The sequence below is a fragment of the Myodes glareolus genome, chromosome 26 (assembly GCF_982192425.1).
Source record: "Myodes glareolus chromosome 26, mMyoGla1.1, whole genome shotgun sequence".
NCBI classification, from domain to species: domain Eukaryota; kingdom Metazoa; phylum Chordata; class Mammalia; order Rodentia; family Cricetidae; genus Myodes; species Myodes glareolus.
Genome location: NC_142051.1, coordinates 40756658 through 40783684, shown reverse-complemented (window position 1 = coordinate 40783684; position 27027 = coordinate 40756658). Strand labels below are relative to the sequence as shown.

The following is a 27027-nucleotide window of genomic DNA, read 5'->3' as shown; positions in this document are numbered from 1 at the left end:
GGAGCGGTAGAGAGTTGTGAGCTGCCATGTGGGTCCTAGGAGTTGAGCTGATAATAGAGCAATAAGTGCTTTTGCCTGCTGAGCCATCTCTCCGGCCCATGCATATTTATTATTATTGGAGGTTTAATTGTTGGGGCAGGGTCTCTTATGTACCCCTGACTGTCCTGGAATTCACTGTATAGACCCAATTGGCCTCAGACTCTGAGATTCACCTGTCTCTGCCTCCTGAGCACTGAGATCCAAGGTGTGTTGCTGTCCAGCTCTGTGTGTATATTTAAACCATCGATATTCAGAATAGCAGTGGTTCTGAATTCTGAATATTCTGATTAATTCTGAATAATCAATATTCCGAATGAAGCAGTGGTTCGGTTTTTAAGAACCGTCCTATAAACTAAAGATGTCCAGGGAAAACCCACAGAGCCATTGTCGTATTGCCCTGTGTCTGCCATCTCAGGAAAAGGCCGCAGACACAGCATCGCCCGTGCTCCGAGTACCCGTGAGGATCTTTGGTCTGGTGTACAGAAAGTGCCTCCACTTCTGTCTCCTGGCGCAGTCATCCTGGAGGCTGGTTGTTGTTTTGTTTGTTTATTATCTTAACAATATAACTCAATGAGATTGTGTTCTGCAGTTTGAACAGAACACACTAGAGCATTCTTAGTCTCTCTTCAGAAATGGCTTGTCTTCCTTCTGCTTCACACGGTGAAATCTGAATTCCCAGTGGGATGTCACAGGAGGTCTCGCCTTTGGGAGATGAGGGCGCAGAGGCTAAGACTTAATGAGTAGGATTTCTATAATACCGCAGGCTCCATGAGAGTTCATGAGTAGTATTATATTTTTATAGGCTCTGTGCCCCCCCCCCCCCCCCCGCCGCTGCCCCAGGAAGTCTACAGGATGCCTCTCACTACAGTTGGGAAGGACCAACTGTGCCAGACCCTGCTCTTGCCCTTCTGGTCCCCACTCTTGCCCTTCCGGCCCCTGCCCTTGCCCTTCTGGTCCCCACTCTTGCCCTTCCGGCCCCTGCCCTTGCCCTTCTGGTCCCCACTCTTGCCCTTCCGGCCCCTGCCCTTGCCCTTCCGGTCTCCACTCTTGCTCTTCCGGCCCCTGTTCTTGCCCTTCCACTCTCCAGAACTGCAAGGCTGCCCTATCTGCTGTTTGTAAGACATTGGGTTGCTCAGTAACTCTTAGAATCTGTCCCTGTGCTGAGACATGACTGCTAAGGCCACACATGTGTCTAGCTCTGGTCTCTCAGTCATCCTGTGCTCTGGGCCTCTCTACCTGGAGATGCTGTGAATTTTACGTGGGTACTGTGAAAGCTGTCGGGCTCCTGCCACAATATGGGGAGGGGGAGTATTTTGTCCACATCCCGTGTCTCAGCCTCGCTTTTTGGCAGCATCTTTGCCCCTTCCCTGCTTCTTACTTTATAAACTATAACTAACCTCATCCTATTATTTGCTTTTGTTTTGCCAATAAAAGGAAAGGTCTTAGGTTCTTCCCCTGTTCATTCCATTTCCCTCACAGACACCCAGCTGTTCTGTCTGTCTGTGAAGCTTTCCACCTAGCTGGCGAGTAAATCTGAAAATCCAGATCTCATTGGTTCACTGTCTCTTAGAAGACCGTACTTCAGTAATATGTATTTGCTTTTCATCCAGATGTGAGCTCCTGGGGTCGCAGATGCTGCTTGTCTGTGCCCTTCATTCTCTTCCGTGTAGTTTCTCATCGCACGTCAGCTGCCAGTGGTCACTGCAGTGCGGGCCACGGCTAACGCCACAGCCGCCTCTAACCATCTCCTGTTCTTCCCCATCCATCTCCTCTGTGGGAGAATGAGGGCATCATAATGCTTTTTATCTTTGCTTTGCTAGCTCCGAGGTGTTTGTGCCATAACTCACAATTTATACTAAATGACACAGGGATGTATGGTTTCCCATGTGATTTATTGACTGAGACAGAACTTTGCCACACACCGGCTTAAGTCACAAAAAATGCCATAATGCTGCTCCCGATTCTGACATTATTTTTAGGTCGAAGGAAATTGTGAGCTTTCTTAATGCAAGCTTCTTCCCCTTCAGATGAGAGGAGCGGCTAGCTGTCACCTAGCCCAACCCTGCAGCCTGGTCCCAGGACTCCAAAGTGGCTTTTCCAGTCACACTAACACCCGTCGGTTTATGAGAAATGACACCTTTATAGGTCAATTCACATTACCTCCGAACTAAACTGGCCTTTAGGACAAAACCACAAATAGCTCTCTCTTTTTATACTCAGGTGTAATGTGTGTCCAGTGGATGGGGGGTGTAATCCCTTCCCCATGGGGTATTCCTTTCATTCTTGATCCCTTACTTCTTAAAGTGTGTTTATTGGACTGTGGGTGTTGCCTGGGGGGTAGAACCCTTGTCTAGCATGCACCCTGTATATGATCCTCAGCATAAAAAACTTACAATGACCTTTGTACTTCCTATGGCTCACTCTGCAGGTAAAGCAGGCCTCCCCACTTAACAGTACGCCAGGTACTGTCCTTAGTGACAGAGACAGAGCACATGAACAGGTGGCCGTATTCTCTGACCTGAATTGGCAAATAATTAACAAATAAGTAAATTACATACTTTGTAGACAAGAACGCAGTAGAGAAAAAACCAGGTGGGGGCGTGGAAAAGGAAATGGCAGTCAGGAAAGGGGTGAACATCTGAGTGGTGGGGCAGGCTTCGAGTAGGGGGTGAGCTTTCTAAATTGAGTGGTGGGGACAGGCTTTGAGAAGGGGTGATTTTCTTCTTAAATGAAATAATAGAAGATTAGGGTGCCAGCAACACGAATGACCGGAGAAAGTCCTGTCAGGGAGCTGGAGTAGCCAGGGCAGAGCCCCGCAGTAGGAATGTAGCTGCTGTGTTTGAGGAACAGGAGGAGGCCAGAGAGAGTGAAAGAGAGTGGACAAGAGAAAGCAGGTAAAAGATGAGACCAGAGAACGGGGCGGGAGCGGGTCACGGTAGCCACGTGGAACTTAAGAGTCTTTGACCCATAGTGTGATGGGGGAATCACTGGAGCGCCGGTCTGACTTGTGGTCCGTGGGAATCAGCTAGCTGTGTGCAGCGAGAGCACCCGAGGAGGGACAAACATGGTTGGAATCCAGACAGGTGTGAGTGTGGCTCAGTGCAGAAGTGCGTGGACGGTGAGAAACGTTCGGATTCTGCCCGTTTTGAAGGTGGGCCCACCTCGGTCCTTGGGGAATGCCTCCCGTGATGGTTGTTTGTAGAACTGGCTTGTGGCGCCTGGTTATGGATCTTACCTTTGCTTGTAGAAGACTGTATTTTGCGCATTTGATGCTCTGCTCTATGTGACTAGAACCTTGGGGAGTCCTTAGTCTGCTAGCTGGGACACAACATCGCGGTCAGCTTTGTCCACACAGTTCACAAACATGCTTCCTGGTTCTTTTGTTGTTGTTGTTGTTGCTGTTGTTTTTTTGTTTTGTTTTGTTTTTTTTTGAGACAAGGTTTCTCTGTGTAGCTTTGGACCCTGCCCTGGAGCTCACTTTGTAGAACAGGCTGGCCTTGAACTCACAGATATCCCGCCTGCCTCTGCCTTCTGAGTGCTGGGCATGTGCCACCACCGCCCAGCTCCGGTTTCTTTCAGAACTTTGGTGTGGGGTTCAAGTTAGAGACAAGTGCTGTGGCAGGGCCTCTTGTGCGTTCTTCCACGTTGGCTACGGCTGTGTGACTCGCGCCCTTCGGTCAGGATGGGTTAAGTCATACTCTCCCCTGCTGTGTATCTAACCTCTTTGTCTCATAAACATGAAGGTGGCGTGAGAATATTGTGAAGATTGGATGAGATTACATGCGTGTTATATTACACCTATCAGACCTGTTAGAATTTTCCAATTTGCCAGCACCATTCCCCTCTGTCCGTGGGGACAGTTACCTGATAAATATGTTTGGAAGTCACAGTCATTCCTAATGTCCATGCCCCAGTTCTTAGGAGTGGGGTTGTTGCTGGTGGTGTCAGCCTTTTGTAGATAGGCTACTGTGGATGGCCCTGGCTGGTCTGCTGTTCACTGTGTGCAGGCTAGGACTGAACTCTTGACAGTCCTCTTGCTCAACCTTGTGAGCATTGAGATCTGAAGAGCGAGCTACCGACCGCTCCTGCCTTCTTTCAGGAAGCGTTCCTAGGGCCCTGTGCACCCTAAGCAGGTGCTGTCCCACTAGCCCCAGCCCCAGCCCCAGCTCCGTTGGTGCCGGCTTGAGACTTCCCCAGATTGTAATTTGTAGGTCTCTCCAGAAGATCCAAGTCAGAGACCACACCCCGAGCTTCCTGGTTTCCTCCATCCTGGATGTCAGCAGCACCATCCTTGAGCCGCTTGTCCCCTCTTCTTACTTCTCTTGCGGCTGTGTGCCCACCAACTCTAAGAAAGTCACTCTTGAGGGCATAGTGGCTCAAAGGCAGCTGCTTGCTTTTCTGTAAGCACCTCTGCTATTGTTCACGCTCCCTTCCCGTGTCTGACTACTCTCATTTGCTGGTCATGACATTCCCAGAGGTTTAGCATAGTCAAACAAAAACCTCGTCCAGGTTTGCTGTTGCATCTGTGAGTTTTCTACCATCCGATCATTTCTTCCTCAGTCCGGCTTCAGGTTAGGTTTTTCCACAAAGCACCTCACGTTTCTGCCGCCCGCATAAATCTCTTGACAGTGCAGAATTTCATGTTCAGTTATACACCGCTTTATAGTATGCCTCCTTGGTTGAATGTGCTAATTTTATCGTCTCTATTTTTTTTTTTTTTGAAATCGCATGTTATGCTACTTTAGCAGCTCCCCAGATGCTCTGTTGTAGTGTTCTGCCGGAGAGTTAGATAAGCGCTTGTTAAACGTATGTTTGTTTCTTGCATTGTTTCTTGTAGTTGAAGATGCCTATGCCGGACTATTTAAGGGAAGCAGCAAGCAGACGGTTTGGAGAGCCTACTTGGTATGTCATTTTAAATCTGATTGTACTTCTGCATCCGACCAGAATAAAAGTATGAGCAATAAAGCTGCTTTCCTTAGGTCTTGCTACCTAGTCCCATCTGGCCTTGGACTTTGAATTTTCCTGCCTGCCTCTGGGAATGCTGGGATTGCAGTCCTGAGCCACCATGCTTTGCTCCCTAAGAGCCTGGCGCCACTGAGCATCCAGCTACAATGTCTTCTTAACTTGAAGCTCAGCAAACACAGCGGAAGCGCACTGGCTTCTCCGCCGTGTTTCCACCAGCTCTGAGATGAAAGGCGAGCTGAATCTTTCCCTTTTATTTCAGACGACAGACAAAGAAGTCCCAGGCTTGGTGCTGATGCAAGACTTGGCCTTCCTGAGTGGATTCCCGCCGACATTCAAGGAGACAAGTCAGCTGAAGACAAAACTGCCGGAAAACCTTTCCTCTAAAATAAAACTGGTAAGAAGAGGAAAGGTCACACCAGCGTGGCTCGTCTCGGTCCACGCTCGGCTCCACCCTTCCCTCGTGACCCTTTGTGCGTGGGTTCACGGTTTAGCCAAGGCAAAGATGAAGTCTGTCCTGTCACAGTCTGCTGTCAGAAAGGCAGATCTACACAGAAGAGCCTCGTTCCATTCTCTCCTGCTTGCGACTAGGTCTCACTCCACAGGCAGATTGGTTTTGAAATTGTAGCAATTCTCCTGCTTCAGCCTCTCAAGTGCTGGTGTGACAGATTTGTGCCTCCAAACCCAGCTCTGAAATGACTATTTTAATAATTTATCTTTTTTTCTTCTTCTTTTTTCTTTTCTGAGACAGGGTTTCTCTGTAGCTGTGGAGCCTGTCCTGAAACTCACTTTGTAGACCAGGCTGGCCTCAAACTCACAGAGATCGCCTGCTCCTGCCTCCCGAGTGCTGGGATTAAAGGGGTCGCCACCACCACCCAGCTCATAATAATTTTTTTTTTTTTACAATATGTGGTGTGTGTGTTTGGGGAAAGTCATAAAAGTAGTAAGAGTTCTAATGAGCACATTTATGAAAGCTCTCATTCATAAAGGAGTTATACGGTTATACTTCAGGCATTGATAGTGTGGGATAATGTGAAACTCTGATTCATGAACAGCAAATCCAGACATTGATGAATTTAGGACGTGTGTATAATTCTTAGCCTTCAGCCTCGACTGGCCTTTTCCTGAACATGCGTAGATTCAGGACACAGTCCATGTGTTTTCAAGTTGACCTTACTTTCGGCATGCTATTGCCACGTATTTCCGGTGGGAAACATGGGCTTCTCTCTCTCTTAGGCAGGGTGTGCTTCTTGAACTTGTGAGGTTCTGCCATAGTTGAGCTTGCCTTCCCACTTCCTCTCCTTTTGCCAGTTAACAGTTTGTGGGGGATGGAGAAGGTGGGGGTCACGGGGCAGGGAGGAAGGGAGTTTTCTCCATTCTTGCATTAGTCACGCCATCCCAAGTTCCCTTTTTCCTCCTCACTGGGTCTTACAGTTTAGATGCTTTGTGTTATAAGAACAGTGATACGGATGGGCCGGCTTTGTCTCTGTTAAATCTTCCCCATAGCCGGCTTTGTCTTTCTGCTTCTCCTATTCCTTCCTCTTCGTTTCTGCTTGCGGCGGTCTCGCTACATAATTCTGGGCCTGCAGCCTGCTGTGCAGACTGGGCTGGTTTTGAGTTTATAAACTTACCGTCCCTGCAGCTCCTCTGCGCCAGGCCGGCCCCTTGTAGCTCTTCTTCATTTACTTTGAAATACGGTGGGGATTCCAGCAGCGTGATTGGCTAATACGCAGCACTTGTATGGAACGGAACAGCACTCAGCTATATTGGGCTGAATTTGTGGTTAACCTGCAGTTATTTCTAAAATAGATACATCTCCTTCCCCTGCGGGACTTTCACTACTGATTTGAGCAGTTAAAACCATAGGTTAGCTTTTGTTTCAGCCGAAGTTTGTTTGGCTTCTTAGTTTCTGGTTCCAGAAGGACAGATACAGGCACATCCGTCCTTCCCACTGTTCCCCATCAGCTCCTCTCCCTCTCGTGGGAAGAGCGGCTTCTGTCGTCCGCATGAATCCAAACCTGAAAAGAAATTAGGAGTGCACTCTGCTTCCTTATGCTTTTGTGTGACCGTGTCTCACCCTGCTCTGTGCGGCCAGCTGCCCCTCTGTGCTGACAACTTTCCATGTGCCTCCTGGTGGTGGGTGTGTGCTCATGAAGATGAGCGTTCCGAACAGTGGCGGGCCTCCGTGGAATCCCGGATGGCCTGTGTGTGTGGTGTGTGAGCGCGGGTGGAAAGTGCGGTGCTCACTTGAGTCGCCAGGGAAACTGAGAACCAGGGAGGTCAGATGTGGCGGCATTTGAGTGTAATTCTTCAAATCTGTGTGTACTGAGGGGGGTGATACTTGTTCCAGAGAGAGGAGAGAATGTGTGTACGGGTGTGTGAGTGTATGTGTACAGGTGTGGATGTGTTCACATCCACATGACTGTGTTCACAGGTATGTGTGTGCGAGGGTGTGTGTTTGTATATGTGTATGCTTGTGTGTGTGAGCGAGTGTGTATGTATGTGCAAAGATGTGTGCATGGGTGTGTGTGTGTGCACACGCACGTGTGGGTGTGTCAGCCATCTTTCTTGGTTACTCTCCGCCTGATTTTTTTGAGCGAGAGTCGCTCCCTGAGTCTTTAGCCTCACCAGATGTCCAGGCTGCCCAACCAGTGAGCTTTAGGGAATCTGCCTGTCTCCCATCCGCATACCTAGTGCTGGGATTATAGGCATGCCCAGCTTGAACGCGGGTTCTGGGGATCTGACCTCATGTCTCCACGCTGTCTTCCTGTAGGCTCTGCTCTCTAGATCTATGATGGATCTTCTGAGAACCGAGTTTCCTATCACAGGCTCCAGTCCCCTGGATTATTTTTATCAGATACCCCCTGTGTGTCGAGGGGTTATGTCAGGGAGAACCAAGGGAATCAAAGCATTTGCTTGGGACATGCCCATTTCCAAAGAGTAGTATAAAGTGCCCAAGAATGCCTGGGCCTTAGGCGCTTTGAGGGTTCGACAAGCTTCGCAGCCTGCTGGGCCCAGGCAGAGCTGCTGCTCTTGGGCTGGGAGGGGCGTGCAGAGAAGACAGCCTGAACAAAGGGCTGGAGGCTTGGAAGTCTGGGGAGCAGATAGTGTGTCTGGGGAGCTTCAAAAGCTTAATTGCCAGAGATAGGGGAGGCAAGATGGCTGGACCTCATCCCGGAGGCAGGAAGAAGACAGTCTGGTGTATTTCGAAGTCACAGAGTAGGGGCAGGTGTGGTAGATGCGACCCGGGAAGAAGCCAGAGGCCAGAAAACCAGTTCAGTCCCGGAAGACACTCCTGTTTAAGGGCCTCTGGCCGTGGGGATGCCAGTTGGGGAGGAGTTCCAGAAACATCCGAGAGGCACTCAGCGTCCTGTGTTGGCCAGCTGCCGGGGAGAAGGGAGACTAAAGAGGAGGTGGATGTGTGCGGTGCCTTCGAAGTGATGGCGTCAACCACACCAACTGCCGTGGGAGCATTGCCTTAGAGGCACACATGGCATGTGAGAGGGAAGACCTCAAGACCCTGAATTTCAGGACCTGAGCTGCTCGGCTGTGGCAATGCTCCAGTGCTCCTCCAGAAGCTCGTTGTGAGGCCGGAGGTCCAGGGTCACAGGGAGGGCGCCACTGTGTCCAGCAGATGCCACAGGCCGCAAGCATCTCAGGGCATTGTGCTCTTATATACCTCTGCATGGGGGTCGAGCACCACTCTGTGCGGGGTGTGGGGGTGTTTGGGCATGACACTCACCGTAGGCAGGCCTGGGGACAGAAGGGAAAAGCTTGTCAGTGCTGAGAAGACCCGCTTGCACGATGCCTTATGTGCAGGTGTGCCCAACGCTGAGTTGGTGTGTGCAACACCTTTGCCTTTGGCGTCCTGTTGAAAGGAAACGAGCTTTTCGCTTGTCTAAAGACAGGATGCGAGACTGGAAAGCGCCGTATTTGTAAGACAGTGGATTTGAATTGTCCTACAAGTGGTCCACTCTGCAACAAACAAGCCTTTCTCAGGGTTTTGTTTTGAGAAACCTTGAGGTGAGTCGTAATCTGATCAGTTTCCTATGAATTTATCCATAACTGTTAGACGTGACACGTACAGAATTTCTCTTGATAAATTACCCATTGGCTTTTGTTTTCAGTTCACGCTAAACCTTGCTGTGTTTTTAGACTTTTTCATTAGTGGTCGGACTTTCTTTTCCATTTAGGTTCTGGTTTTGTTCTGTTCTGTAACATGTGAGGAACAGACGGGAAATGGTCCCAGAGTTCACAGCAAGATGCTCACAGTAGGTCTAATATAGTGATGGCAGTCACTGAGTGGGAGTGCAGGCGAGGAGAATGGACGCTCTGCCCCTGAGGAGTCACAGAGCATATGGGGAGTGCAGGGGTGTTTGACAGACCTGCCACGGAGTTGCCTGGTTAGGATATGGATAGAAATGTCCCTCCGGAGATTCCTGTGTTGGAACACCAAGTCCCTGCTGGTGACACTGTTTTGAGCGGCTGTAGAACTTCGGGGAGATGGGTCCCAGCTGGATGAAGTGGGTCACCAAGGAGCAGACCTTGAGTGTACAGGCCAGCCCTGCCTCCTAGTCTGCTGAGATGTGAACAGGCAATTTCATGCTTCCGCCATCATTCTGTGAACAAACGTTCCTTCAAATGGTGAGCCAGAGTAAGCCCTCCCTCCCTCCCTTAATACAGTGGCTCATGTGGAATAGGGTCTGTGTGGTTTGGAGACACTGGGGAGTTCGCTGAAGGCTAGATGATCTCATGGCGTAGCTAGGCAGGATGGCACAGGCAAGGTGTGACAGTTTACTGAGTCACCTGCATTCCTCCCCCTCAAAGTTCTGTTCCGGACCCGCTTAAGGTCACCAGAAATTATGTTCTCCATGAAGCGTCTCTAGTCTCAAAATCCAGAGTCTAAAATAAATGCTCCAAAATCTGAAAGTTTCTGACACCGACCTGCCACCACCAGTGTAAGATTAGCTCTACATCCTCACAGGACACTTTGCTTTATGTATAGAACTACTTAAATGGGCATCTTCAGGCTATGTGCATAAGGTATATACGAAACATGAATCTCATGTTTAGACTTGAGTTTCATTCCCCAAATAGTTTCATTACATGTATATGTAAATATTTGGAACTTTTTTTTTTTTTTTTTGAGACAGGATCTCCCCATGTAGCCCTAGCTAGCCTACAACTCACTATCAAGACCAGGCTAATCCTCAGACTTAAAGTCCACCTGCCTCTGTTTCTTGAGTGCTAAGATTAAAGGTGTGTGCAGCTGTGTGGGGCTGAAACAAAATAGACACTGGCATAGTGGAGCACACCTTTATCCCAGCACTCTGGATGCAGAGGCAAGCGATGGTTGTGAGTTCTAGGCCAGCCTGGTCTCCATAGCCATTTCCAGGCCAAGCCAAACAACAAAGAAAACCCAGCTCTTAGCACTAAAACCCCTCTGGTCTCAAGCATTTTAGATAAAGGCCATGTATTATCATTATTAACACACTTTTAGTGGCTTCTATGAAAATATCTTACTCGGCTTTCAGTGCATGACCCTCTTTATTTCTAAAGTTAGTTGGCAGGTGAAGCAGCGATTATGGAACTAACCTTAGCTTTGGAACAACCATGAGGGCATTCTAAAACCTAGCAGCCCCGAACAACACCTTTTGGTTTGTTTCCGGTTAGCTGTAGCAGACGTGTTTTTAATCCCGAAGTCTTTTTAATAACACATAAATCAACCCAGATTTAAAACCAGTTTACAACTTCTGAGTTTTTGAGTCCTTTAAAATGTTGTTGGGGATGTTTGTCTTACAGAAAAGCCCCTGCCGTTCTTTAGATTTGCCATTCTCCTTCCTAGAACAGGTTTGCTTGCCTCTCTGTAGTGGCAGTCTTGCCCCAATACAGCTGCTCGTAGGGTGTTTGGCAGTGCCAGGGCCTCTAACTTAGCCTTCTCACCACAACCCCTGTGGCTTGAGAGTTTTTATATGACTCTAGGTGTATAGTATAGGAAATAGGTGCCCATTTGCTGATGATAAATTATAAGGAAAATTTTTGTTACTTACACTTATATTGTGTGTGTATATGTATGTATGTGTATATTTATGTATTTACACTTATATTGTGTGTGTGTGTTACTGTATGTATGTGTGGAGGTCACAGGACAACTTCACGAGTCAGTTCTGTCCACTGTGTGGATCCTGGGAATCAATCATGTATACTTGGTAGCAGGTGCCATCCATCATCCACTGAGAAATCTTTCTAGCCCAGGAATTTCATTTTCAGTTAATTCTTTGGTATACTTGTAATTTTTCCATTTATCAAAGGCAAATGCAAATTTCATACTATTAAGGTGGTCGTAAATAATTACATTCTGGACATAGTTGATACTTAAGAATCAGGGTTTTTTGTTTTGTCTTTTTTTTTTCTAAGCTAAGACTTCTACTTTCTGGTAGAAACACGTTTAGGGTATTTCAGAAGTGTTTGAGGCTGGGGATGTAGGCCAGTGGGTTGAATGCCAGCCTAGCATAGCAGAGGCCTGGGGTTGGGCACACAGAATGACCTAATGTTCCCGCTCTGCAGAACTGGTGGCAAAAGAGTAGGAGTTCTGACCAAGAACTCAGTGCTTCAGCAGACACCCAGATACTCAGGCTTACCAGAAACCAAAAAAGTGTGAAAGTGTGTGTGTGTGTGTGTGTGTGTGTGTGTGTATGTGTGTGTATGTGTGTATGTGTGTGTGTATGTGTGTATGTGTGTGTGTGTGTATGTGTGTATGTGTGTGTATGTGTGTATGTGTGTGTGTATGTGTGTATGTGTGTGTGTGTGTGTATGTGTGTGTGTGTGTATGTGTGTATGTGTGTGTGTGTGTGTATGTGTGTGTGTGTGTGTGTGCGTATGTGTGTGTGTGTGTGTGTGTGTGTGTGTGTGTGTGTATCCAGGATCAAGGCATATCTCAATTCCTTTTCCAGCAGAAGCAGCTTCTAGTACACGTCATAGAGTCGCAGGGTTAGGTTGCCGCCTAGTGGCCAGCAGAGGATACTTCATGCTCCTTGCCGCTGCCCCTTACAGAGGCAGAAAAATCTGTCCTTTATAAGGTTCCTTGCTTTTTTTTTTTTTTAAATTGATTTTATTGAGCTATACATTTTTCTCTGCTCCCCTTCCTTCCTTTCCCCTCCCTCTCCCATGGTCCTCATGCTCCCAATTTACTCAGGAGATCTTGTCTTTTTCTACTTCCCATGTAGATTAGATCCATGTATGTCAAGTTCCTTCCTTTTAGCTCTTTCAACTATTGTGTGGCTACCACGAGAAAACCTATTTCTGATTTCAATGATATAGTTACAAGCCAGTCCTGGGCAGCTGCTAGTAGGCTGACGAGATGGCTTAGTGGGTAAAGGTGCTTGCTGCCAGATCTCCTGGCTGCCTCCAGTCCTGTCCACCCACTTGTAGGGAGACGAAGACAGGCTCCTGCAAATTGTCCTCTGATTTCCACACCTGAACGGTGGCATGCATGCCTCTCCCTCCCACAAAATACATATATAAGATAAAAAATTTAAAATTATTTAAGAATAATTTTTATTTAAGAGTAATTTTTCTGTCACACTTCTTACCAAATTAAAGGCCTTACAAATCATGAAATAAAATTGATGGCATTTTAAAATAATGATGTGAATCTTTGAATTTCTTATTAGAATTCTCAAGTTAATCTTAATCTCTGAAACATCTTTTTTTTTTTAAATTGGTAATGCTGGGTTGAAGGCCAGAACCTCACACATGAGGGTCAAGCACTCTTCCTAGACATTTCACATACTTAGCCCAGTTTATTCTCTTGCCAGTAATAAAACAACAGACCTTTATATTTACCATAAACAGTAAAAAAAAAAAAAAAAAAGGAATGTGTTTTGTTTGCCTCGGAATGGAAAGCCCTGGCCTTTCAGGGGTGGTCAGCTGGGCTGCTCTGTGACCTGGGACTCTGTGGGAGCTGCATAGACCTCGTGACACACAGGACCTGGCAACAGCCCGCTTCCTGCTTTGTTCCCCAGCCAGTCTGGATGGTTTTCTCATTCTGACCCTGGCTGGTGATCCCCGGGCTGCTTCCAGGGGGGACAGGAGCTGAGGAGAGAATGTCCCTTCCCTCCTGACTTCACTGAGCTGGGCTCGGCCGGCAGCTGGCCCAGCAGGTCCTGGGTGACCCCAGCCAGCCTGCCACCTGCCTGCCTCTTGTGTCTCTAGTCCAGGCCTCTGCTTGAGTACAGGTGTCTGCCCAGCCGCTATCCCTGCACCCCATGCTGCCGTAGCAACGGAAGCCAGGATGGATGGCACTCAGGCCCAGAGCAGTGCAGGACCGCATTTACACTTTAACCCTGCGCAGTAATTGCTCAAGGCAGTGTCTGCTGCACATCACATGCCCAGTCACTGGGGGACCTCGTGGTGGCTGTGCTGTGATTACCAATAAAATACAACGCAGACTTGGAATTTGCCTCATAGGCTGGGATAGGAGCATTGCAAATTCACAGCCTGTCCGGGCACCTCAGTAAGATCCTGTCTCAAAATAAAAAGTAAAAGGGCTGGTATATAGCTGCAGAGTACTTCCCTGGCCCACATAAGGCTCTGGGTTCATTCCTCAGTACCAACCTGAAGAGAAAGTGTCTTGGGTAAACATGCTGAGACAGTTTGACTTTGTTGGTTTTTTTTTAACACAGCGTATTTGTAGCATCCTCCTTATTCAGAGTCTGTGCAATTGGTGTTCCCTGGTAATAGCACCTAGCATTTTCACCTACCGGGAAAAAGATGCTAGCATAAATCCATCACTAATGACAAATGCTGCTCGTTGTGAGTTAGAAATTAAGGATCGCATTTGGATATGCTGGTCATGCCAGCGATGCGTATTAGCCTTAGGTCATTGACTGGATTTTAAATTTATCCTAAAGCATCTTAAAAAAAAAATCTGTAAACTTTTAAAAGGTCCATGAGGCTTCAAAATAATTTCCAAGGTAAAAACAGTATTGATAGAAGAGATTATGATGCAGACCTTTTCTCAGTAAGTTTAAAATTATATTGAATTAAATTGTAATATTAAATTACTGTTTATTCTAGAGCAGTGGGGTTTCCCATCCTAGGGGGCCCTGTAGGAACCAGGGAATGGGAAGGAAAGGGGCAAAGAGTCGTGCAGGGACGCGTGGGGACGTGCCTAGGTGACTGCTTCCCATTCTGCTGCACGCAGAGGTGGGATTGGCAGCCGTGAGAGCTGAGTCCAGGACAGTCGAGGTCAAGGACACAATCTGAAGACAGTGAACCCATGGGGATGGTCAGGAGTTAATGGCATGCATCAGCGAAAAGGAAAAGACAGGCCTGAAATTCCACCCCTCTCTTCAGGTCTAGAAACGCAGAGATTGCTCAGAAGAGGAGTTAGGACAGTCAGATAGCAAATACAGAGCCCAGGGTGACGCTGTGAGTGGCTGTGCTTGTTTCTGTCTTAGGGACTAAGAAGGAAAAGAGCCGCGTCAGAAAAGCCAGTGTGGCAGGAGGACTTGCTGCTTCCGGAGGGGTGATGTCTACCCTTCTCCATAGTTACTGGCTGACAGGCCTCTTTTCCTAGGAAGTCTTGATACAGAGTCTAACTCTAGTCCACGGGAGTGGTGTGGGCGTGGAGAGGGTGGAAAAGCTGCTGTGTAAAATTTGGTTTTTCCAAAGCTTTGCCCTCAAAAGGTATGTTTCTGTGGAAGCACCTGGACAACCAGGCCCAAGAGACTCCAGGAGAGAGTCAGGAAGCTGCTGAGATGCCAATCACAGCACAAAGCCACCTAGTCCAGCAGTGCTACCCTGCAGGGTTCCCCCAGTGTGATCATTTCAGATATATTCTAGAAGAAAGTGGGTCTCTCTACATAGCTCTGGCTGCCCTGGAACTCACTCTGTAGATCAGGCTGGCCTTGAGCTCACAGAGATCCGTCTGCCTCTGCCTCCAGATTGCTGGGATTAAAGGTATGTGCCACCATGTCCACTATATAGTTTTTTAAATGAAGATCATAAAAAACGTCATTTAAGCCAGCTCTGAGAGTTGGGGGGATTTCGTAAAAAGAGCCTGGCGTGTCAGGAGATCTTAGAGTCTCCCGCGGGATTGAGTGGCTACAGCTGTCAGATGCCCAAGGTGCCCAGGTGACACCGCTCTCCCACTCCTGTTAACGGAGATTCTGTCGCGGTCATCTGGCGAGCACTTTTGGCCTGCAATACTGTCTTTACATTTCAAGATTGGAAGTTAAACAGCTGGCCATGATGGCCCGCACCTGTAATCTCAGCACATGGAAAACTGAGGCAGAAGGATTGCCATGAGTTTAAGGTCATTCCAGACCCTGAAACTCTGTCTCCAAAAGAAAAAAAAAAAATGAACGGTAAATCTGTGTTTATTCCCTGAGGTCCAGGGTGCCCACGTGTATCTCTTCTTGTCCACCAGCTGCAGCTGTACTCGGAGGCCAGCGTCGCTCTTCTGAAACTGAACAACCCCAAAGGGTTCCAGGAGCTGAACCAGCAAACTAAGAAGAACATGACTATCAACGGGAAGGAGCTGACCATCAGCCCTGCGTACCTGTTGTGGGACCTGAGTGCCATCAGCCAGGTGAGGGCTGTAGACCTCTAGACCTCTACAGCCCAGAAAGGACTGTAGGCCCCTGTTGCTGGGGAAGGGGCATAGACCCTGCAGCCAGGGAAGGGGCATAGACCCCTGCAGCCAGGGAATGACTGTAGACCCCTGTAGCCTGGAAAGGACTGTAGACCCCTGCAGCTGGGGAAGGGTCATAGACCCCTGCAGCTGGGGAAGGGGCATAGACCCCTAAAGCCAGGGAAGGAGTGTGGACCTCTGCAGCTCAGGTCACGAATTCAGAATTTGTGCCATTGTCAGAATAGTTCGACTGGGAGAGCAGTGGGCTGAGGAACCAGAGCGCTAAGCTCTAGATGTTGGTTTAGTAGGAGAGGAGGACTTCCTGAGGGTCTCATCAGACTTTTCCATTGGTTTGATACTTACTGACATTAACAGGGCTGGAGAGGTGACTGGTAAGGGCACTTGCTGTTCTTCCGGAGGATCAAAATTTGGCTTCCACTCCCACACTGGACAGCTTATAACCTCCTATAATTCTGGCTTCAAGGGATCTCACCCCTTCTCTGGCCTCGAAGGGCACCCACAAACCCATACACTCAGTCCCTCACTCATAAATGTCAATAAAAATCAAATAAAGCTTTGGTCAGGCTTGATGGCACATGCCTTTAATCCTAGCACTCCAGAGCAGAACCAGGCAAATTTCTGTCAATTTGAGGCTAGTCTGGTCTACGTAGTGAGCACCAGGCCCGAAGACCAATTGAATCTAAGGTCCTTTATGTAAAGTATAATAAAGAGAAGGTCTGTCTGTCTTTCTGTCTGTCTCTCTCTCTCTCTCTCTCTCTCTCTCACACACACACACACACACACACACACACAAAACACACACACCTGCTCACACTCACTTGAATTTAAAGGGTAGCCAAAGCCCCTGTTCTAGTTTAGGTTTCTTTTGCTGTGACGAACACCATGACCAAAGCAAGTCGGGGAGGAAAGGGCTTGTTTGGCGTACTCTTCCGTCTCACCGATGTTCATCAAAGGAAGTCAGGGCAGGAACTCTGACAGGATAGAAACCTGGGGCAGGAGCTGATGCACAGACCACAGAGGGGTGCTGCTCACTGGCTTGTTCCCCATGGTTTGCTCAGCCTACTTTTTTATAGAATTCAGGACCACCAGCCCAGGGATGGAACCACCCACAGTGGGCTGGGCCCTCCCCATGCATCACTGATAAGAAAATGCCCAACAGACTTGCCTGCAACCTAATCTCACAGTGGCATTGCTTTAGCTAAGGTTCCCTCCTTTTAGATAACTTCGACTTGTGTCAAATTGAGATAAAGATGCGCCCCCCCCCCCACAGCAGAGCAGCAGGCAGAGGGTAAAGATGAGGAGGAGGAGCTGGGGTTTATGGGGTTTAGCGTAGATACCTCACGCGCCGCGCTTGTCCCCGGCCTCCCAGTCCAAGCAGGATGAAGATGTGTCCGCCAGCCGCTTCGAAGACAACGAAGAGCTGCGGTACTCTCTGCGGTCCATCGAGAGGCACGCGCCGTGGGTTCGGAACGTCTTCATAGTCACCAACGGGCAGATTCCATCCTGGCTGAACCTCGACAACCCTCGGGTGACCATAGTCACTCACCAGGTGCGTGACTCTGCAAACACCACCAGGCTGTGGTCTCCTGTCTGTGCCTTCCGTGTGGTCCAGTGATCTCGCCTTTGCTGCCACCTTCCTCGAATGAGCGCAGCCTCTTTCTCAGTGCCCAGCCCACTCCTGTTCACCTTCCGTGCTTTCTGTTCCAGGACATCTTCCGAAATCTGAGCCACCTGCCCACTTTCAGTTCACCTGCCATTGAAAGTCACATCCACCGCATTGAAGGGCTGTCCCAGAAGTTCATTTACCTGAACGACGACGTGATGTTTGGGAAGGATGTTTGGCCCGACGACTTCTACAGTCACTCCAAAGGCCAAAAGGTGAGCGCTAAGATGGGCGGGCACCTAGCTGGACAGTCACTGGCAACTGAGGAAACCAACTCAGGTGTCTGTGTACACATTTCTATATGCAAATGTGAACTACGTTTCCGTGGGTGTCTGTGTATACTTTTCGTTATGCAAATGTGAACAACTTTGCGTCTGTGACTCCCAGGCTCAGGAAATTCTAGGCTGAGCAGGAAGCAAACTGCGGTGGAGCTGTGAGCGGTGCTCTCCTGCGGCCTCAGCTAAACAGAACCCCCCCTTTTTCCTCCTTGACCCTTAGACTTTCTACTGCAGCAATCCCACTTTGCAACAATGTGCGGCTGGCATGACAGCAAAATGAGCTTAAAGTGCTTCGGGTGGGGAGGGGGTGAAGTTCCACGTAAGGCGGTCCCTCTGTTGCGGGGACGGGTGGGACACGAAAGGCTTCAAACAGCTGGGCTGGGGAGCCTGTCCCATGGAACTGGATTTGTTTGTTTTCTGTGCTGGGGGTCACCCCCAGGAACTCAGACTCGCTAGAAGAGTACTCTGCCATAGAGCCAAACTGTAGCCATTGGCAGCCTCTAGTTTCAGTTTAGATTTAAAAAATCAATTGGGAGTAAGTGCTGCACAAAGGAAGGGCGACTTTAAAAAGGGAGGGGCATGTTTATCGCTAGCGGATTTAATTTATAAAGTAACCAGGCCTTTCAGGAACTCAGAATGTTGTTCAAATTAATTTGCCTAAACACAGCCTTAGGGTGGAGATGTCTGCTAGCACTGCCTTCTCCCTCCCTCAGCCTTGAGGCGGTTCTGCGGGGAAATCACTGGGTTCCTAGTGAGTGTCCTGCCTAGAGTGACCTGCTGTGTCCTGGCTAAAGAGTGACCTGCTGCAGAGTTCTCTGAAGCAGGTGGGGAAGAACTGTGCTCAGCAGGTTAAACTCTGTCGTGGGCACTGTCCAGCCAAAGGCAGTGCCCACTGTCATCAGCAGACAGTCTTTGGGAAACTTTGGAAGTTCAGCCTTTTTTTCTAAAGGTATTTTAATCCAAGAGTAAAAAGCATCAGAAACTGTTGTATCGTCTCTGATCTTGTCGCAGGTTTATTTGACGTGGCCTGTGCCCAACTGTGCGGAGGGCTGCCCGGGCTCCTGGATCAAAGATGGCTACTGTGACAAGGCCTGTAATAATTCAGCCTGTGACTGGGATGGCGGCGACTGCTCCGGTAAGGACGGGCTCAGTGTGACTTGTTCATCTCCTCATCCTCATTCCTGAGAACGTGTGTGTGCCGTTGACTGCTTACATCACACGCTGAAACGTTCCCGAATCCAGAGATGCCTGGTCGGTGTTGCCGTGTGGCCTAGTTGATTCGCGGTTTCCGTTATTGAATACATTTCCCTGGTCTAGGCCCTGCACTTGAAAGTATCTCCTGTTATTACTTGAAGTAGCTAGAATACTCCTGATTATGTCGACCCGAGGATCGTCCCAACTGGGTCTGCAGGACTCCATGGCAGGAACTTTGGGTGGGAAACTGCAGACGACAGTGAAATGACCACAGCAGCAGAACAAACCATTCCTATCTTCTTAGCAGCACCCCTGCCCCCATTCACCTTTGGACTTGGTGTTGGCACTTTTGAAAATATATTTGCTTATTATTATCTTTCCGTTCATAAAGATTCTAGAACCTTCATTACCCTCTTGATTGGGTGGGGGGGTTGCTCTGAGAACGAGCCTGAACAGATGCCATCATCCTGGCGCTCTGGATGTGGAAACGGGCTTGGAAACGTGTTGAGTATTAGAGGAAGTGAAGCATCAAAGCCGAGTTTAGTCTTCTCTGCCAGGTGCCCTGTTGTAAACTGTAGGCAGCGGCAGGGAGAGAACGCGGGCGTATGAAGTAGACCTAGCAAAACGGTAACACTGGCGATGTCATCGCCTGTGTCTCACCTGGTTTGGGGAATTCCGAGCCATGGTCTTTGGGATAATCGCTTTCCCTTCTCCAGCTCAGCTCTACCCGTCTTAATCACCACCGTCTGTACCCAGCCGGGTGAACTCCCTTCCCTTAAGACACAACTGTAGCTGCAACCCATGCATCGGCCTCCATGTTAAAGAATGAGATGAACCTCTGTAGCGGCAACCGATGCATCAATCTTGCAACATTAGTAAGAAATGATGTAAACCCAGTAAGGACTCTTCCTTCCTCTTCCCTCTACAGGTAACAGCGGAGGGAGTCGCTATGTTGCGGGAGGTGTGGGTACCGGGAATCTTGGCGTCGGACAGCCCTGGCAGTTTGGTGGAGGAATCAACAGTGTCTCTTACTGCAACCAAGGGTGTGCAAACTCCTGGCTCGCCGATAAGTTCTGTGACCAAGCCTGCAACGTCTTGTCCTGTGGGTTTGATGCTGGTGACTGTGGACAAGGTATGTTTATTGCCGTGGAAACGTCAGGAACAAGGAGCTAACTCCACAAACAGGAGCACTCAGTGGTTGTCATTGTTGAAAGTAATTTTCAAATGGGCAAAAAGTGGGAAATTAGTCATTCAAATTTATTGATTAAAAATTATGCCCCATCTCTATAGTGAACCAGGGTCAATGTCCCGTGTAAACTGCTATGGTCAGCTCAGATGGTAGGACGGCCATATCCCCAGACCTTGTGTTAGAATTTGTGAGTTCAAGAAAATATCCTGCAGGAAAAATAAAAAAACAAAATTTGTGAGCATTTTTAAATAAATTTCAAGTCACCCTTAGAAAATAAAAACTTGAGCCCAGAGAATTAAGGAACGCATAAGAATGTCTGATTAAGCTGGGTGGTGGTTACACATGCCTTTAATCCCAACACTCGGGAGGCAGAGGCAGGAGGATCTCTGTGAGTTCGAGGCCAGCCTGGTCTACAAGAGCTAGTTCCAGGACAGGCTCCAAAGCTACAGAGAAACCCTGTCTCGAAAAACAAAACAAAAAGTGTCTAATTTAAAAGAAACCATGTTTGTGTGTTTTTTCCTCTAGATCATTTTCATGAACTGTATAAAGTAACTCTTCTCCCAAACCAGACGCACTATGTCATCCCCAAAGGTGAACACCTACCTTATTTCAGCTTTGCCAAAATAGCCAGGAGAGGAGTGGAAGGCAGCTACAGCGACAATCCGATAATCCGGCATGCATCCATCGCGAACAAGTGGAGAACCATTCATCTCATACTGCACAGTGGGATGAACGCAACCATGATCCACTTTAACCTCACACTCCAGAAGTCCAACGATGAAGAGTTCAAAATCCAGATAACAGTGGAGGTGGACACAAGGGAGGGGCCGAAACTGAACGCCACAACCCAGAAGGCCTATGAAAATTCGGTTAGCCCAGTGACACCTCTTCCCCAGGCCGAAATCCCTTTTGAAGACGTTCCCAAGGGGAAACGCTTCCCCAAAGTCAGGAGACACGATGTTAACACCACAGGGAGATTCCAGCAGGAGGTGAAAATCCCCCTGGTAAACATTTCACTCCTTCCGAAGGAGGCCCAGGTGAGACTGAGCAACTTGGACCTGCAGCTGGAACTTGGAGACATCACCCAGAAAGGATACAACTTCTCCAAGTCAGCCCTGCTGAGGTCCTTCCTGAAAGGCTCACTAGATGCTAAAGGAAAACCTCCATCTAGACGGACCAACGAAGCAAATGACCATCTGGAGGCCCCACAGGAAAATCCCTCTCACAGAAGCCCAGGTGGCTTTGCTGCCGGTCAGAGAGCAGAGAGACGGACATCCCCAGTGAGGACAGTGGACGCGAATGACCGTGACCGTGGTTTGAATCCACCCCTGGTCTACGCGAATGGCCATGACCGTGGTTTGAATCCACCCCTGGTCTTGGAGAGCAACGCAAGATTTAGGTTGGAAACTCAGGCCCCACATGCACCAAGCATGAGTGTACCCAGAGAAGACTTCACCGGGAAAGAAGAGGCAGGAGGCAGAGCAGAGGGTGATGCTGATGGCCGCGTAGCCGTAGAAGAAGTAGTGCGGGGAAGGCAGCTACGCCACTACACGGAGACTTACCCAGGCTTTTTGCCTTGGGAGAAAAGAAAGTATTTCCAAGACCTTCTTGATGTAAGTTCGATCCAGCCTTATCCCCTGTCATGCCCACGAATATAAATAGCTTCGTAAGTGGTATTGTTATAGTAAGTATCATTTGCCACGCATTTTCCTGCGACCACGGCTGAAGAAAGTGCTTCCCAGTAACCCTAGTCTTGAAAATGCCACATCCTCTTGCAGTCTAGGTAGGGGTTTTAGCTGGGGTGGAGACTGGGGGCGTGGAGAAGCAGCGGTGACGTCCTGACTCCTTAGCCTGTAGCTCCGGTGCTAGTCCAGCCTTACTGGTGAGAAACTTGAGGTTCAGATAAGGTCATTGACATTTCCACCATCAGTACCATCAGCTGCAGAGGCCAAACCTCAGAAGCGGGGCTCTCATCCCTTGCGTCACCCGTGCCTCCGCTATGCCGTAGTGCCATTGTTCCTGCCGGTGCTGCCGCAGTGATGAACTCTGGGGAGCACAGACACAGTCAGTGCTCGGGAAGACTAAGAGGCCACTGAGGAAGACAGGTCTAGATAAAGCTGACGGTTGTGGCCATGGGGTATCTCTGTTGAGTCACACGCGAGGAGTCCCAAGGGAGGTGGCCTCAGGAGCCACCACGCCCTGTGAGCTGAGCCTGGTTGGAGTTGACAGATAAAGAAAAATTGTATGATCAAGGCTGGACAGTGAAGAAGAGTGTGAAGTGGGGCCTGTGTCTGTCCCTCTCAGCGCTTTGGGGGGCATCTTTTTGCCTTGCGTGCTTGGCGTTTACTGATTGAGTGGGAGCCCGTGTTTCTCTCTTTCTGGAGACTCGTGTGGTTTCCAAGCAGCACAAAGATCTGCCATACAAAGGGAAGGTCTTCTTGAACCTCCTTCCTTGAGATTTGACAAGTGACTGCCCTTCCAGGCTTCTCTAGGTGCATAAGCATGCCACGGGTGTGGTTTCTGTCCTACAACAGTGACTGCACACCAGCCACATGCTCCCCGTGGCTGCCCCTGACTCGGTACCTGGGAGAAAGCAAGCAGCCCTGGGCCGCGCCTTCGGTCTTCTAGCAGCTGAACCTTGCCAGTATTTGACAGCTCCAGCACTTCAGCAAGTTCATTTATGCTTACGTCTTTATTTCCCTCGGTAGAATTGTTGGGTTTCGTCCTTGTAAACTCTCTGTCCTAAGATGTGGTAGCACGTCACACCGCCATGGTACACAGGAGCGCTTGCTGCTCCGTGCGCTATGCAGCGCTAATCACAGCCATTCCGCCGCGTTTGCTTCAGTTTGTGAGGCAAAAATGTGTGCTCTCATTCTTGGCCAGTTTCCCTGGCCTGTGCAGTTCTGCTGAGCTGGTTTTGTCTCTGTCATATAGTGGAGCTCAGTTTCTTTTAGTCACGTTCAGAACTCACATACATGCTATTTGTCACCAGCAAAACCAGCGTGAAAGTTAAAGCACTATAAAATTAGTGTGTGAGCAGTTTTTCTAAGGGCTGTACTGAATTGGCTTTGAAATCACGTGTTCTGTGGCTGGTTTTTAAGGCACACCCAATAGGTCTGATACGTCGCCATTATTCTGAAGCCAGTGTTTTCCTTAAGGTCCTCGAAGGGACCCTTACAGCATGGAGTTCATGTACCCTGAGGACTGTTAGTGACCAGGTGCCACATTCTATAATAACTCTGCACGATGATGCCTTTATCTCTTGTCGGTAGAGTCTACTCTGGGCTAAACACAGTGTTGAGTTATGTGGAATTCTCCTTACAGGAGGAAGAGTCGTTGAAGACACAACTGGCGTACTTGACCAACAGCAAACGTGCAGGGCGGCAGCTGAAAGACACGTTTGCGGACTCACTCCGATACGTCAATAAAATTCTCAATAGCAAGTTCGGATTCACGTCCAGGAAAGTCCCCGCACACATGCCCCACATGATCGACAGGATCGTCATGCAAGAGCTACAAGATATGTAAGTCTTAGTGTGCTCATGCATGCCTGTGTGCTTAACATTGGTGTGTTTGCCATGGTAAGCCACGGCCTTCCTGTCTGCTAAGTCGAAGATGCCATATAAATATGACATGAAGGCAGACTTCCGATACTGTATGTACCCCAAGTATCCAGACTCTCCGTGTTCTGTCTGGACAGGTTCCCCGAGGAATTTGACAAGACATCGTTTCACAAGGTGCGCCACTCGGAGGACATGCAGTTCGCCTTCTCGTATTTCTATTACCTCATGAGTGCGGTGCAGCCCCTGAATCTTTCCCAAGTCTTTGATGAAGTAGATACAGACCAGTCTGGCGTCTTGTCGGACAGGGAGATCAGAACACTGGCTACCCGGATCCACGATCTGCCTTTAAGCCTGCAGGTAACGTGTTGTTTCGACCCTAAGCTTGTGATGTGTTGAGTGAAAAATACAATTCTGGCAAGGCCTCTTTTTCTACTGCATTTCAAGTAAAGAAAATTCTGAATATCTAGTGCCCGGGCTAGTAACTCCTCATTCATTTATTAATTCCAGGACTAAAATATTTGAAATTTGTGTTTTATGGATTATTTTTTTGTGGCCTTGCATTGGGTAATCGTCTGTCGTCTGAGGGGAGAGGCAATGGTAGATACCTGCATGTGAGCCTTGTGCCAAGTTCATTCAGGGTATGGTATGGGACTGACTGGGACTCTCAGCCAGGTCCTCCTGAGATCCTTAGAAATGCTAAACTCATGTACAGAGGTGTTAAAATGGTTGAGTTGCACTCCCTTCTTCTGCGTGAGCCTGCAGCACCTTGTGAATACGGGTGTCTCACAGCCCTGTGCTCTCGTTCAGATGAGAATGGAGTATTTGTTGTTATGCTGTCTTATTTTGCCCTTTTGAAATGTTTATACTTAAGAATCCTACTGCTTTTGAGCCCTTTAGAATAGCCACTTAGAGACCATCATAGATGTTTTTATCATGAGTTTTCCTTTTATTTTTTGAGATTATAATTATATCATTTCCCCTTCCCTTTACACCCTCCAGGTCCTCTCATGTACCTCCCTTTTTGAGTTTTTTCAATTTCATGGCCTTTTTATCCCCATTGTTGTTAGATACATGTATGTACATGTGTGTGCGTATATGTATTTCTAAGTACATGAATTCAGCCTGCCCAGTCTATAGAACGTTACTTGTGTGCGCCTGCTTTTCATTTTTAAACCACAGTTTTTATCTGTCATGTGTATAACAGGTTTATGTTTTGCTTTGGTTAGGATCTGACAGGTTTGGAACACATGTTAATAAATTGCTCGAAAATGCTTCCTGCCAATATCACTCAACTGAGCAATATTCCACCAACCCAGGAAGCGTACTACGATCCCAACCTGGTAAGTTTCGAGTTCATCCTTACCAAGTGTGTCACCACCATCGCCATGAGGCACACCAGAACCAGAGGCTGTGTAGCAGCATGAACAATACCCGGTCACTTACATCCTGCGCTCGAACCCCTCCCCAGGGTGCTGCTGGCTTTTCCTGGCTCTGTGGGGGATGGCAGGTGAGCTCCACACACCTGTGACGATATCACTTGTCCAAAGTAATCGGAAGACTGTTAAATGTCCCCGTTTCAGAGCTGCGAAAATATGTGTGCCTCAGAATTGATGAAAGCTCACACACAATACACCATCTAACTGGGTTTTATAAGTTGTATATGGGAAAATGCTTAAAATCAATTGGATGAGGCGGAAAATGGGAAGCATACACTCTGACTTAAATAATCAAAAATTTCCTAATGTAATCCACCTCCTTCTCGGATACCAGAGCATACATACCTCAAAAGATATTTTAAATCACAGATAGGTTTTTGGTGTTGTTATCTTACATTTTCCATATTTTGTATAGCTCTTGCTTTTGTAATTAGAATAAAATTTTGTTAAATTTTTCTGGAGGGGAGAGGTGGCTCAGTGATTAAGAGCACCTTTTGTTCTCGTGGAGGACCTGGGTTCGGTTCCCAGCACCGACATGGTGGTTTACAGCCATCCATAACATCTCCTGTACCACAGCTGGCTGTTCAGTGGAAGGCTATGTGTGTAGTCATTTTCTGTCTCTGGAGAGAATAAAATCATTTCTAAGACCATAGAAGTTAAGTCATGCAGGCTAAAGGACATTCTCAGGAGAGTTTTTGAACAATAATAACTCTTTCCTAAATGCTTCCCTAGATTTAGTTACACCGGCTCTGCAGTCAAGGCATTTGTAGGTTAGTTGCCTGTTGTCTTTTGCTTTGGGTTTTTGCTTGTTTGTTTTTAATTCTATTGTCAGCCAGGCCTGGTGGCAGACGGCCTGGAGTCTACCACCTGAGAGGCAGAAGTAGGAGACAAGTTTACAATCAGCCTGGGTCTCCTGAGTAAATCCAGGTCAGCCAGGACTCCATAGAGTCATGCTGCCTGAGAGAGCAGAAATAATAACTAAATACTTAAGTAGGCCAAGGACGGGTCATTTGTTTTTCATTCACAGATTTGTCAAGGTAACCAAATTGCTATTAGTTATCAAGGACGTGGACACACCCTTTCTCAAGAGGAAAGTAGGCCCTCTAGACTGCCAGCCCCATCACTGGCTTTTCAGGCATCTTTATGTACATATCCTGCATCCCGAGCTCAGCTAGGGTGTGGCAAGGACCCTGAGGCGACAGGGTGCTGGGCTCCCGAGCCCCGTGAACTCTTGGTGGCCCTGGGTTCAGCGCCCAAGGCCTGTGCCTCACTTGCTCTTTCTCGCCATGCCCTTGGTGGACCGTCTGATCCTCTTGTGTTCTCTCGTAGCCGCCAGTCACTAAAAGTCTTGTCACCAACTGCAAACCCGTGACCGACAAAATCCATAAAGCGTATAAAGACAAGAACAAGTATAGGTGAGTGGCCGGTGCGTGTTTGCTCAGCTCCTGGAGAGTTCCGGAGGTCCAGCATGGTAGTCCCTTACAGTGTCTTATTAATTGTGCATTCATTCCAAGGTCATGTGACATTTCCTCGGGGGGGGGGGGGGGGGGGAGATCTAGATGCAGTCGGTTCTGTGCCCCTTGAGTCCACTCAAGTTTTTGTTGTCTGTTTTTGTTTTTTGTTATGTTTTGTTGTTTTTTCAAGACAAGGTTTCTCTCTGTAGTTAAAGGCGTGCACCACCACCACCCGACTTCATAAAGTTTTTAAGAAAGCTTTTATTAATGAAATTTTGTTTTTCATTTCCACATATTTATTAAGCTCTCTCAACATGTCTGACCACTAGGTTTGAAATCATGGGAGAAGAAGAAATTGCTTTCAAGATGATCCGCACCAATGTGTCTCATGTGGTTGGCCAGCTGGATGACATAAGGAAGAACCCCAGGTATTAACTTTTCATTGTTTTTCTGATTGACTATAAAAATGTGGTTGTTTTTTTTGTTTGTTTGTTTTAATTCTATGACTAAGAAAGGAGCAAGTAGGGATAGAGAGAGGGAGTGGCTTATCTCAGTGTGGAGTAGACAGAGACCCTCTATGGAAATGACAGAG

General features: G+C 48.2%; 1 protein-coding gene across 2 annotated transcripts in view; it reads left to right on the top strand.

Annotated features, from left to right (window-relative positions):
* Gnptab (N-acetylglucosamine-1-phosphate transferase subunits alpha and beta) overlaps positions 1-27027 on the top strand; it is a 59806-nt gene that overhangs the window by 27918 nt on the left and 4861 nt on the right. For both annotated transcript variants that reach the window (XM_085683285.2, XM_085683286.2), the window contains 13 exons: positions 4877-4941; positions 5264-5398; positions 15434-15595; positions 17028-17207; positions 17366-17536; positions 18611-18734; positions 19722-19925; positions 20508-21595; positions 23307-23506; positions 23683-23902; positions 24772-24885; positions 26311-26396; positions 26765-26863. In XM_085683285.2, coding sequence (XP_085539411.2) covers positions 4877-4941; positions 5264-5398; positions 15434-15595; positions 17028-17207; positions 17366-17536; positions 18611-18734; positions 19722-19925; positions 20508-21595; positions 23307-23506; positions 23683-23902; positions 24772-24885; positions 26311-26396; positions 26765-26863 — 2848 coding nt within the window. The remainder of the gene's footprint in view (positions 1-4876; positions 4942-5263; positions 5399-15433; positions 15596-17027; positions 17208-17365; positions 17537-18610; positions 18735-19721; positions 19926-20507; positions 21596-23306; positions 23507-23682; positions 23903-24771; positions 24886-26310; positions 26397-26764; positions 26864-27027) is intronic.